Below are 13,670 nucleotides of genomic sequence, written 5' to 3' on the forward strand. Positions count from 1 at the left end.
ACACACACACACACACACACACACACACACACTTTTTCGGGCAAAATATACATAATAGTATCCTGTATATCTTCTCTTTCAACAGTTGTCTTTCGAATCGCATCCTTCCATTTTAGCAAATTGAAAGCATCCTTCCATTTTAGCAAAATATAGAACACATTGTTATTTTTTGTTCCTACATATACATGATCGTATGCACTTCAGATACTTATTGAGAGCGAATTGTGGGGGACACAGGGCTCCCTTGCTCAGATGCACCATTGATGAAATTATTTCATCAGTCCCCAGCGAGGAATTTTGAAAGGTGATCATCCTCACACATATTCCGGGCAGCGGTCGGGAAGGGACATAGCCTCTTGGTTTTCTGGGTTGCAAACTGATTGTATAATAAGATTTATATCTCCACAGCCGGGCTGGGGGAGTGCAGGGCGAGGAATGAGCCCGAAGGAGAGGTCTGAGTGTGGTTGGTGCGAGCATGCCTGTTCCCTCACAGCTTACCTGTCCTCAGTGATGGAGTAGCTCACCGTATATGCCTGGGGGGAGAGTTCCTTCAGGGACCCTTTCAAAGATTTGTTGGATGAAATGACGTGGGATGAGCTTTGGCTCTTGGGCATTGGTTCATTCTCCATAAGGAAGAGGGGGCAAACACTGAGAGATGTTGGAGTGGGGGAGACACCCCTGGAAGTGGCCTTCTGTTTCTGAAATCTGAGCAGAGTATGGGGTGGGGCTGGGTGGGCTGCAGGCAGCCTTGCAGGACCAGCACAGGTGTCCCCAAGCGGGCACAGGTGTCCCCAAGCGAAGAGCATTCTTAGCTGAAGAAAGGCCCCATCCATCACCTGTGTGATTTGCCTTGGGGCTCAGGAGATGCATTGAAGATGTCAGCTCTCAAGAGGACCTTTTAGCTCACCGCAGGGGCTCTGGCGACACATTGCCTTGCTTGAAATCCCAGCTTGGTCTTTGACACTGAGAATATTATTTAGTCTTTCTTAGCCTCAGTTTCCCTGTGTGGGAAATGGGGATAATAGTAACTAATGTTGTGTTGTGCACTCATTTGTAGCGGGATCTGTGCTAAATGTTCTTATAAGCATGGCCTTATTTAAGCCAACTGACATCCTGGTGAATGATTATTGTCCCCACTTCACAGATGAATATACTGAGTCTCAGAGAGTTAAGTTGCCAGACTCACACAGCTAATGGAAATGATGCGTATTGAACCCTCATTTAATGGTGATTAGCCTGTTGCATGTCATATATACCTCATCCTCATTGTCTCCTACAATAGAGCAGTAAATTTCCAACTAACAGGACTTTTGAGCCAGAGTGCCATGAATCGGTCAATCGGTATTTGTACAGCCTACCAGACCGTGGATATGCAGAGCTCATAAATGCACCAGGTCTCTCCACCAGGGACCCTTCAGCCTTTCTTTCCCCCATGTATTTTGCTTCAAGTTTGATTTGGAAGGAGATTGCACAGGATAAGAGAGAGGGTGGGGTATTATCAAGGGCGGGGGGAAAAAAAAGGACACATATGTAATACCCTTTGTAATGCTTTAAGCAATAAAAAAAAAAAAAAAAAAGAGGGTGGATTCCTTTGGCTTGAAGGGAAGTTCTTTAAAAAACAACAACAAAAACCACAAAGTTTTTATTGATTTTTTAGAGAGAGAATCATCAATGTGACAGAGAAACATCAATTGGCTGCCTCCTGCATGCCCCCTACTGGATATCAAACCTGCATCTCAGGCATGTGCCCTGACCCCAAATCAAACCTGCGCCTTTTTGGTACATGGGACAAGGCTTAACCAACTGAGCCACCCCAGCCAGGCCTTGGAGAGAAGTTCATGATCAGGATCGTAGACCTCATCGCAGTCATCTTTCTTCCTGTCCCATTGGACCTCAGTTTGCCAGTCTGCAGAAAGACCGGTGAAGCAGTCTCTGGGAGTCTGGAACTGAGAGTGGGTTGGGAGCAGACAGGAAAGGGAGGAAATGGGAATATGTATTTTAGGTAGAGGCAGCAACTCTAGAAACCCAGGAGTTGTCTGGAGGGGCCACTCAGGCGGACGGGTATGTCTAGATTCCTGGCACTCGGGCTGTAATACTTGACTGGCAGTTTGTGGTGTCTTTGTTCCTTTAGTTGGGTGAGTTGCATGTCTGTCTGACTTAGCCACAAGACTGAGTGATTACTGCCACTTCACTCACAGCAGAACGGGGACTTAGTGGGTGGTTATTGTTAAAAGATCAGTTGGGGCTGGATTGTCTCGGGAAGGACAGCAGTGGGCACAGGCATTTGGGAACCAGCTCAGGAGGCAAGAAATACGGCTCTTGGCCAAACTCACAGGGCGGGGGCATCTGCTATTCTAGATGCTGCAGTAAGTCAGGTTTCCAGAGGGGAAGTGGGCATGACACCATGCCATAGAGCTGGGAGGAAGACTGGGGGTGGGACAGGCGAGGGAGTTGCAGGCGGAGAAGCCAGAGAGGGCTGGAGTCCAAGTCCAAAAGCAAGCCTTGACCTTCAAGCCCTTTCCTGCAAACCCTTCGGGTCGAGGTGCAGAACTGGAGGCCCAGAGAAGGAAGGTGACCTGCTCATATGTCTCCCTAGTTAGTGACCAAGTTGGAGCTGGGACACAGATTCCCTAGCTCCTTCCATGTGTTCACCTTCCCGGGACAACAGGGACGGATCTGGTGTTGTTGCCAGGTTTTGGGATCTGTTGGGCCAGTGCCGAGTAGCATGGAGGCCAAGAGTTGCAGGGTTGTGGGGACCGTAGGTTGATGGAGTCTTTCTCCTCTTCCTCCCCAGGTACACCAAACCGCTCACCTTCGCCGACTGCATTAGCGATGAGCTGCCTCTAGGATGGGAAGAGGCGTATGACCCACAGGTTGGAGATTACTTCATAGACCACAACACCAGTAAGTTCCTGGCCATCCTCCCTTCCTCCTCCCCTCTCCCCGATCCTCTACCTCCATGCTCACCTCCTAAGTCTGGAAGAGGCTCTTGAAGCCAAATTGTATTTTGTGGGGGTTTTTTTCCTTCTTTTTAAAAAATATATCTTTATTGATTTAAGAGAGGAAAGGAGAGGGAGAGAGATAAAAACATCAATGATGAAAGAGAGTCATTGATTGGCTGCCTCCTGCACGACCGGGGATCAAGCCCGAAACTCAGGCATGTGCCCTGACTGGGAATTGAACCATGACTTCCCGGTTCACAGGTTGATGCCCAACCACTGAGCTGTATTTTGTTTTATGTACAGTTAGGTAGAGATGTCAGCGTAGGTATAGATAGATAATGTATGCTCAGATAAAATAACAGTTTAGAAGGGTTTTAAGTAGAATCTGAAACTCCCCCTCTCATAACTCATCTCCTCAATTCTACAGAGGCAACCACTGTGTATATATATATATACTAGAGGCCTGATGCACGAAATTGGTGCAAGAGTAGGCCTTCCTTCCCCCAGCTGCCGGCACCGGGTGCAAGAGTAGGCCTTCCTTCCCCCAGCTGCTGGCACCGGCTTCCCTCTGGCACCCGGGACCTGGCCTTGCAGCCTCGGCTTCATCCAGAAGGTCGTCCAGAAGGACGTCTGGTCTAATTAGCATATTACGCTTTTATTATTATAGATATGTCCTTTTTACATATATCAACATATGTGCATACAGACCTTCTTTTCCTCATAAAGGTAGATGTGTCATTGCCAGATCATTTTGGAGCAGCCAGAGCCCCAGCAAGCCCCCAGCAGCGTGCACACATAGGTGTTCATAGGGGTGTGGTGTGAGTGTGTGTCTCTAGCCCATCATATGAATCAGCCCACCCTCACTTCCTGTCTGTGATCCTGGCGTCCTGATGCAGATGAAGATTCCTGGTGTCTTTGTCTCTGGGACTATGATGGAGGAATAGGCTGAGAAAGGGACAAGCATGCTGTCTGACAGGTGGAGGAGCCCTGGTTGTGGTCCCCGAGCCAGGGAGAGTCGAGTATGCCTGGGCTTCATCCATTGTGCACCTTCTTGGCCGGGAGTATTCCTGCCTTCTGAAATTTGCTGCCCCATTTATTCATGTGAGGAAAGAGGATTTTCTGGCTCACTCTCAACCTTGCAAACTGGAGAATTTCCTTGATCCTTTCAGGCAAAAGGAGAATGGAATGAAGTGGGACATGCCTGGCAAAGCTTGAAGGCTGAGAATAGGGCAGCAAATTCTAGCCCATGTACTGAGCGTACACTCTGTGCCAATGCCGGGCAAGGCACTAGCTAGGCAGCATCCCATTTAATCCTCCCAACTACCCTGTGGGGTGTTAGGATGATTATCCCCATCTTAAAAATGGGACTTAGAGGTAGCAATCCATCGCTGAATACTCAGAGCTAAAACATGGCAGAGCTGGGATTTGAACTGCTGCTGGGGAACAGAGGGGTGCTTGTCCATCCACTTCCTCTGGGTTTCAGTAGCACCTGGCCATACCTTTGTCGTGCCCCTCGTCACTCTGTAGCATAGCCACTTACCTAGTGTTGCAGGTTCTCCTAGATAAGGCACGTAGTGAGGAGAAAAGGGCATACATGCCTGAGTGCGTGACGAAAGGATGAATGAGCGGACCGCTCCTGGCACCGAAGGGTAGAAGAGTTTCTGAGAGACAGCTAATGACATTAATTGCATTGTTGGGGGTAGCAGAGCTCTTTATTAGCGCTCATGATTGCATACTGGATAATGAGAAGTAAATATGCCTAATTGGGTGTGCATGGGGAATGAGGTTAATGCTGGGAGGGCTGCGTGGCGTGCTGGGTTAAACACTGATGCGCAGGAGCCCTCATCAGGCCTTTCCTGTTTCTAATTGCTGAGTGCATCCCCCTCATTAAAACCTGATGGCAGGAGTGGGATTTTAAGGTGCTTCTGGGAGACGTTGGAAAAAGGAAGGAAGGAAGGAGTAGCAGGCCGTGGCAGAGTTTATTCTTGAGGGGATGATGGCAGAAATGAGGTGGGTGTATGGGGGGATGGGAGTACATAGGGGCCAGAATAGGGAGAATTCTCTATGGTAGTTTTACCGGCTATCAGGCTACTGGTTTCCTTTTGGTGTGAAGGTGCTCTCATAGGATAGAGGGCACCACCTCTGTAGATGGAGCCCGTGATGCCAGTGACATGAATATGACCATCGAGACCCAAGCATTCAGACCCGTGGACTCGGAGGTCAATGACTGAAATTGCTCTCTTAAGAGTTATAGACATGTTAGAATTGAACAACAAATTACATCTACCACCCGACATTCATTCATTCAGCAAGTATTCACCTACCACCTGCAATGTTCCAGGCTCTGTCCTGGGAGCTTGAGACACGTAAGAGTCCCTGGCAATGATCCTTGCCCTTGTAGAGCTTTCATTTCGGCAAAAGAGAAAATAAACAGAATAAATAAGCAGATTAGGTAATGTACTAGACAATTATCAGCATTATGGGAAAAAGAAAGCAGAGCATGAGGCTAATGTACTGGGTGTGTTTGAGGATGACGGGGCAAGGACAGGGAAGGACTTGTTGAGAAAATGAGAAGTGAGCTAAGACTTTAAGGAGTGAGGGAGCATTTCAAGTAGAGAGCATAGAGCAAAAACTAAGGTGCAGTCACACTTAGGTATGGGAGGGAGGCAGAATGAGTGAGGGAAAGGGGGAAGGGCATCAGACCAGAGATAGATGGGGCGGTGGTCCATTTGCCTTACTCTTCTGGCTTTTACTCCCGTGTGAGATGGGAGCCATTGGAGAGTTTTCAGCAGATGAGTGGCAAGTTCTGCTCTATGTCTTAAAAGGGTCACTCTGGCTGCTGTGCTACCAATAGACCTTTGTGGGTAAGGACAGAAGCAGGGAGACCTGTGAGAGACAGTTGCAGCAGTCCAGGTGACAGTGGTCAGTGTCCCAGAGCAGAGCCATAGCCGTGGAAGTGGTGAAAAGTGTCCAGATGCTGGATGTATTTTCAAGGCAGAACCCACAGGACTTCCTGATAGATTGTATATGGGATGTGGAAGAAAGAGGAATGAATGACTCTCATTGGACCTCAGCAACTGGCACCATGGAGTTGCCATCAATGGGATGGAGAAAACTGCAGGAGGAGTGGGTTTAGGAAGGAGGAACAAGGGTTCTTTGGGGCATGTTGAGTCTTCCATGCCTCTTACACGTCTGAGAGATGATGCTGGCCAGCTTGCTGTAGGAATCTGGAGCTTGGAAAGAGATCGGGGCTGAAGATACGTGCACGGGAGTTGTTGGCTATAGATAGTATTTCAAGACATGAAGCCGGATGAGATTACCAAAGGGAAATAGCAAGACTGAAAAAGACCAAGGAATGAGCCAGGGGGTCCTCAGATAGTGAGAGGGTGCGGAGAAGAGGAAAACAAGTGATTCTGAGGAGTGACCAGAAAGGTTTGAGGAAACCCGAGGGTCTGGGCACCACGGGAAGGAAGTGTATCAAGGCGGGGGGCGGGGGGGGGGTGTTGTCAGCCCTGTCAGGTCAACGATGAAGAGGCCTCAGAGTTGACCACTAGCTTTAATAATCCAGGAGACACTGGTGACCCTGACTGTGGAGGGCAGCTTTGGACAAGGACTGGGGGGCAAAATTCGTGAGTCTGGGAGGAAAATGGAGGAGAAGAACTAGAAACAGCACATACAGACAGTTCTTTCCAATTATCACCCGTTCTCGCCCTAGCTGGTTTGGCTCAGTAGATAGAGCGTCAGCCCTCGGACTGAAGGGTCCTGGGTTCCATTCCAGTCAAGGGCACATACCTCGGTCGCAGGCCCGGTTCCCGGCCCTGGTCAGGGCGAGTGTGGGAGGCAACCAATTGATCTGTCTCTCTCACATCAGTGTTTCTCTGTCTCTCCCCTTCCCTTCCACTCTCTAAAAATCAGTGGGAAAAAAATATCCTCTGGTGAGGATTAACAAAAGAACAAAAAACAAATTATAACCCGTTCTTATTATTTCATATGTCAGTATTCCCATTTACATTCATCACGGTTAGAGGGTTTGATTGGCGATCACATCATGTGTTCTGCGAAGCAATGTATGTATAACGGAACCAATTTTATCATAGGCTAATGTTATACAGGAGTTAAGTTCCTAGGGCTGCTCTTCAACATTATGTGAAATGACAGTGAACGAAAAGACGTGATTTGAGGACCTGCTGCACGTGTCCTGGGACAGGGTTGAGGCTTTGATTCTGTTTTTTGAAGCTCCTCGGCTGATTCTTATATGCTGCGGGGACTCAGAATTACTGGATGAAGCACGAACTTTTTTTTTTTAATAATAATTTATTCTTGAAAGTATTACATATGTCCCCCTTTTTCCCCATTGACCCCCTCCAGCCCGCTCAACTTCTTTTTTTCCCCCCCAGCAATTTTGCTGAGAATTGGAGGTGGGGGGAAGGCACTCTCATGGGCTTTTTGTGAGAATAAAAATTGGTACAGTCTTTGAAGGTAATTTGGTACTTTTACTATTGTAAACGTGTTTATTCTCTGAGCCAGTAGTTCCTCTTTTAGGAACTCTACCCTACACAATTAATAGACAAGTTCACAGAAGTATGTTTGTAAGAATCCTCACTGCAGCATTGACTGTGGTGGAATTGAGAACAATTCAGAAGTTTCCCATGAGTGGTCTGGGGAACCACTAGTACCCTACCATAAAGAAACCTAATGCCATACCATGGAATACTGTGCTGTCCTTTAAACAATTGAGGTAAGTGAAAAATATAAGCAGTAATACAACTAAAAAAATTATTAAAAATTGAGGTTAATCTTTATACACTTACTAGGAAGGGTGAAAAGCTTGCAGACCAATATATATGATGCAGGACCACGTTGCATTAAAAATAAGTTTGTGACCCCAGCTGGTTCGGCTGAGTGGATAGAGCATTGGCCTTCGGACTGAAGGGTCCTGGGTTCCATTCGGGTCAAGGGCACATGCCCGGTTATGGGATCCCCAGTAGGGGTGTGCAGGAGGTATTCTCTCTCATCATTGATATTTCTCCCTCTCCCTTCCTCTCTGAAATCAAGAAAAACATATTTAAACAAAAAACAAATAAGTTTGTGTATATATACACATATATAAAAACAAATTTGTAGATAAGTAGGGGACAATATCTGCAAGTGTGTGAGCTCTTAAGAGCAGTTACCTCTGGGGAGCAGGATTAGAGAGACGGGAACTCTCACTTCTTATTTTATAAATTTGCAATTGAGGGAATTATTGATCAAAGGGTTAACATTTCCTTTGTTTTATTTTGTAGTATATTTTCAAAAAATATAAATTTTAAAAAGTTACAAACTTTAAAAACAATATTCAGCCTGATCCTGACAGGCCAAGTTTCCTTTGAAAAGTAATAGAGTTCTTTGGGCAAAGTAAAACCGGTCTGCAGGCTGGGTTCACCACCTGGCCATGACTATAGAATTTCTGGTGTGTCAGTCACCCCTGACTCCACCCCCCAACTGGGAAATGACAGAGGAGTGGATTGTCAATGGGCATTGGCTCTTTGACATTGCTTTGACCTCTTCTACATCTGTTCAGCTGCCAGCTATCCCTTTTTATTTTTTTAATTATTGTCTTTTAGTCAGATTGCCACTGTACATATTTATTGTACACATAATTTAAAAAATAAATGAAATCACTTGATAATTTGCTAAGTGTCCTCTTAATATTTTGGAGAATGTCTATATTTATTTTGATAAACACAGAATTATTTATGAAGTTTGCACACTGTATTGTCACTCACCTTTATGTCATAAGCACCTTTCCATTTTATTAATTTTTTTCAAGGACCTTTTTTTTAATGGCTGTATTAGTGTATCATGTAAATATAACATACTTATTTGAGCATTTATTTTCTGTTTGACCTTGAGCAAGTTACTTAACCTCTCTCTGTTTTCTCTTTTGTATGATGAGGGCAGTAATAGAATCCCCTTTATAGAGGTAGTGTAAGGATTGAACGAATAAATAGATATAAAGTAATTAGGATAGTGCTTGGTATAGAATAAATATCAAATAAGTGCTCGTTGTTTATTTTTGATATTATCATGGTTTTGTACAAAAGCATCTTTGCTTTAATTTCTTATATTACTTATTATTGTAATGAGTTACTATAAGGGGAATTATTGGTCAAAGGGTTAACATTTTAAGGCTCTTAATGTACATGGCCAGATAGCCCTCTAGTTAAGGCTCTTCTAAGTTACATTTCTAGTAGAGTATGGGGGTTCCTATTTCTTCATATCCTCTGAAGTATTATTTATTTTGCTTTACTTTGCTCTTTACCAAAACAGATGACCATAAGCATCTATAATGTCCTTGAGCCTCTGTCTAGATTAGAACTCAATTCTGGTCTTTCTCCTAGCCATGCTCAGACAGATTGACTTTGGGTTTGGAAATTGATCCTGGTTTATTTTGTGTTTGTTTGCTTCAAAGTGAAGAGCCTTTGTTGTATAACAGGTAAGTAAGTTTTAACCCATTCATATTTATTGTGGTTTGCTATTCATTATGCTTCTTGTTTTCTGGTAGTGGATGCCGCAGACCACCAACCCAACAGATACTTGTGAGGTGCTGACCTAGAGTCTCTGGGGTCTGTTCCAGAAACCACTCAGATCGAGGACCCCCGGGTGCAATGGCGGCGGGAGCAGGAGCACATGCTGAAGGATTACCTGGTGGTGGCCCAGGAGGCCCTGAGTGCACAGAAGGAGATCTACCAGGTGAAGCGGCAGCGTCTGGAGCTTGCACAGCAGGAGTATCAGCAGCTGCATGCCGTCTGGGAGCACAAGCTGGGCTCCCAGGTCAGCTGTGAGTACCCCCCCTCCCCACCACCACCAGGGCCCACCCTCCACCACCACAAAGCAGGGAGGGATTGGCTGCCCCAAGTCCTAGCTGTACTGCCTTGCAGATCTGCCCACTTTCCTCCTTCTCCACTCCTTATGCAAACCATCTCTTCCTGTGCCCTCCCGTGATTCATTTGCCATTTTCCTTCCATTTTCTGTCATTCGTCATCATCTCAGAATGCCAGCCAGTTTACATTATCTCCTTGTTCACAACCCTTCAGTGGCTGGAGAAGTGATGGATGGAGAGTTAGTGTTTAATGGCTCTGGAGTTTAAGATTGGGAAGATGAAAAAGTTCTGGAGATGGATGGTGGTGATGCTTGGACAATGTGAATGTACACTTAAAGGTGGTTAAAGTGGTAAATTTTATGTTAAATATATATTTTACCACATTTAAAAAATATATATGTTTTTATTGATTTGAGAGATGGAGAGAGAGAGAAAAATATTGATGACAGAGAAACATTCATCCGCTGTCTCCTGCACGCCCCCTACTGGGAATCAAACTGGCAACCTCTTGGTGCCTGGGACAACTAAGCCACATCAGCCAGGGCTATTTTACCACAGTTAAAAAAAAAAAATCTTCAGTGACTTCTCATTGCTCTTTTCATGGCCTATACAGTGATCAGGCCCCTGCCAGCCATGCCCACCCCATCTCATGCTGTCAGTCATTAGGCTCACCCTCTGCTCCGGTAGTCTGCCCTGCAACTTTTCCCCTCATCCTTGCTGTTCCCCGGCTTAGAATGTTTTTCTGTTGATCCTTTGCACAACTGGTTCCTTCTCATCCTTCCAGTTTTATCCTTCATTACCTCTGAGAGGCTCATTGTAACAACTCCATCAGCAGACTCCCCTCCCCAAAGTTAGCCCAGCCCCAGTAGTGCTCTTCATTGCATGTATCACAATATATCTGCTTATTTGTCTGTCTGCATTTCCGTATTTGTCTGCCAGGGTTTTTCAACCTCAATACTACTGACACTTTGGGCCAGATAAGTCTTCCTTGTAGGGGCCTATATATTGTGCACCTTTAGCAGCATCCCTGGTCTCTACCCACTGATGCCAGAAGTAACCCCCACCCCAAGTTGTGACAACTAAAAATGTCTCCAGACATTGCCAAATGTGTCCTCTGGGGCAAAATTCTCCCAGCTGAAAACCACTGGTCTAGGTGACATGATTACCTTAGAACATCTTAATGGCTGAATAAATACTATTTTTGGTAGGAAACACTTTCCATAATGTCTTGAGAGTATGGAATCTGGAGCTGGACCGCCCAGGTCCAAATCCAGGATATGCAACTTACTAGCTGTGTGACCTCACACAAGTTATGCCACTTCCCTCTGCCTCAGATTCTTCATGTGTAAGTGGACATAATAACAGTATCACCTTCAGCTATGGGGCTGAAAGTAGTTAACAAATGTCAAGTGCTTGGAATAGTACCTGTCATGTTCTTAAGCTCTCAGATAATCACAGTTATTATTTGATATTATTAATTCATTGACATGACAAAAATTTTGAACAGATCCTTGGAACCAGTAAGATTGAACTCATGATCATTGGTAGGAAGTTAATGATGCAGTCCTATCATGTGACTTCCGGGTGTTCCTGAGAGCACCATCAGGCTCAAAGACACCACTGTTTTGAATGTTAAAGAACTTCAACCTGGCCCTTGCCGGTGTTTCTCAGTGGTTAGACCACTGGCCCTTGAACCAAAAGGTTGTGGGTTCGATTCTAGGACACCTGGGTTGCATTGGAGAGGCAACTAATTGATGTGGTTCCCTCACATCGATGTTTTTCTCTCTCTCTCTCTTACTCTCTCTTTCTCTTCCTCTCCCCCCCCCCTCCACTCTCTCTAAAACAAATGGAAAAAATACCCTACAGTGAGGATTCACACACACACACACACACACACACACACACACACAGAACTTATATTATATTTGAAGGGACTAGGGTCATCTCAGGTAACCTGATCAGAGATCCAAACCAGCCAGGAACTGGGGCATCCCCCAGCCCAAGCGTCCCCAGTTAAAAGAGGTGGCCCAAGCCTCCTCATGACTGTCTTTGGGTTTTACAAGCCAGGTTTGCCTTCTAAGTCCAGCTCTTGAGCACGTCGATAGACCGGTGAGGCCACATGCCTGGCTTCTAACGCAGATGGCATGCCAGGGCCTGTGAGAGTTTTGCCACCTGCCCTTGGTTGTTGTGGGCCCTGCCCTGGGGATGGAGACTTTGTTCTCACCCCTGCCACAATCCCTAGCTCAATGGAGAAGGAGACGAGAACTACCGTTTAGTGTGTACCTGCTGTATTCCTGCAGGGCAGTGTGCTGGGGGCACTCTACATGTGTCATTTAAAGTAACCTCCCTCCCCACTTGCACACACACATAGACACGTACAGTCCTGCAAGATGCTGCTGTTCTCATGCTACAGGTAAAGAAACTGAGGCCCAGAAAAGGGAAGTCATTTCCTCCTGGTCACATTGGTAAAAAGGGATAGAGCTAGCCTTTATACCCGGGGGCATCTGACCTCAAAACCAATTCTCTTCATTTAATGCACGTCAGCCAGTCAGCTTCCAAGGTTCTTGCATTACACTGGGGTCCTCCCGTCCCCTGAAAGGTGAGAACTTAGAAGAGCTGGGTTCTTTTGGACCTCACCGTGTTCCTTCCTCACTACAGGTTAGAGGAAATTTGAAAAATAAATTATTGGGAGCCTTACAGTTAAAAATGCCAGTTGAACTACCCACCTGATTTCACTGGCTCCTGAAACTAGGAAAAGATCAGAAAAAAGATCTTTAAAAGCATGCACACGTAGGGACAAGGAGACTTGGAGAACAAAGTAACAATACAGGGTTTGGCCAAAGTAAATTTACAGTTGTATGTGAAAAACTGAACTTATTCTTATGTTATTACTTATGAATTATTTTCTATATAAGCAACTGTAAACCTACTTCTGCCCACCCTGTATAATGTGGAAGCTGGAAGGCAGAGGGACAGGTGACAACCTATCTGGTAGACAGACCTATCTGAGAAAAGAAAAAAATGGGCTGGTAATGGAAACAACAACAACACTATAATCTGTAAAGAACACCTGCAGTCCTAGCTGGTCTGGCTCAGTGGATAGAGCATCGGCCTGCAGACTGAATGGCCCCAGGTTCAATTCCGGTCAACGGCACAAGCCTGGGTTGTGGGCCGGATCCTCAGTAGGGGGTGTGCAGGAGGCAGCCAATCAATGATTCTCATTATTGATGTTTCTATCTCTCTCTCCCTCTCCCTTCCTCTGTGGAATCAATAAAAAAATATATTTTAAAAACACCTGCAGAAGCCTTGTGAATTGGGAGAAGCACCTATTTCTGGGAGTGGAATTGGGAATGAAGTGAGGAGGGTCTCGCCAAAACTGGTTTGGCTCAGTGGATAGAGCGTCGGCCTGCGGACTGAAGGGTCCCAGGTTCGATTCCGGTCAGGGGCATGTACCTGGGTTGTGGGCACATCCCCAGTAGGGGATGTGCAGGAGGCAGCTGATCGATGTTTCTCTCTCTCATCGATGTTTCTAACTCTCTATCTCTCTCCCTTCCTCTCTGTAAAAAATCAATAAAATATATTTTTAAAAAAAAAGTGAGGAGGGTCTTAAGTAAGAGGATTGGATGAAAGTTGCTTCTGAAACAGACCACCTGATCTCCTCCCCAAATTGGTAACTGCCCAGCCCCAACATGCAAAAGACGGGAGGTTTATTTTTTGGAGAGAACAAAAGAGAGTTTGGACTGCAGGACACAAGGCAGGTTCACTGCGGGGCCGCACCAGACTGGACACGTGGTGATTAAGGGAACATCGACAGGCAGGATTTTGAGACCCCAGCCCCCAGGTACCGCTCGGTTCCCAGACTG

The 13,670-nt window shown here is 45.9% G+C and overlaps 1 protein-coding gene across 1 annotated transcript in view; it reads left to right on the top strand.

The window, feature by feature from the left end:
• Nucleotides 1–248: 248 nt before the first annotated feature.
• WWC1 (WW and C2 domain containing 1) overlaps nucleotides 249–13,670 on the top strand; it is a 66,240-nt gene continuing 52,818 nt past the window's right edge. Inside the window, exons 1-3 of the mRNA XM_023743485.1 lie at nucleotides 249–304; nucleotides 2,795–2,904; nucleotides 9,562–9,765. Coding sequence (XP_023599253.1) covers nucleotides 264–304; nucleotides 2,795–2,904; nucleotides 9,562–9,765 — 355 coding nt within the window. The 5' untranslated portion in view covers nucleotides 249–263. The remainder of the gene's footprint in view (nucleotides 305–2,794; nucleotides 2,905–9,561; nucleotides 9,766–13,670) is intronic.

The sequence above is a fragment of the Myotis lucifugus genome, unplaced genomic scaffold, assembly GCF_000147115.1.
Source record: "Myotis lucifugus unplaced genomic scaffold, Myoluc2.0 scaffold_394, whole genome shotgun sequence".
Lineage (NCBI taxonomy): Eukaryota > Metazoa > Chordata > Mammalia > Chiroptera > Vespertilionidae > Myotis > Myotis lucifugus.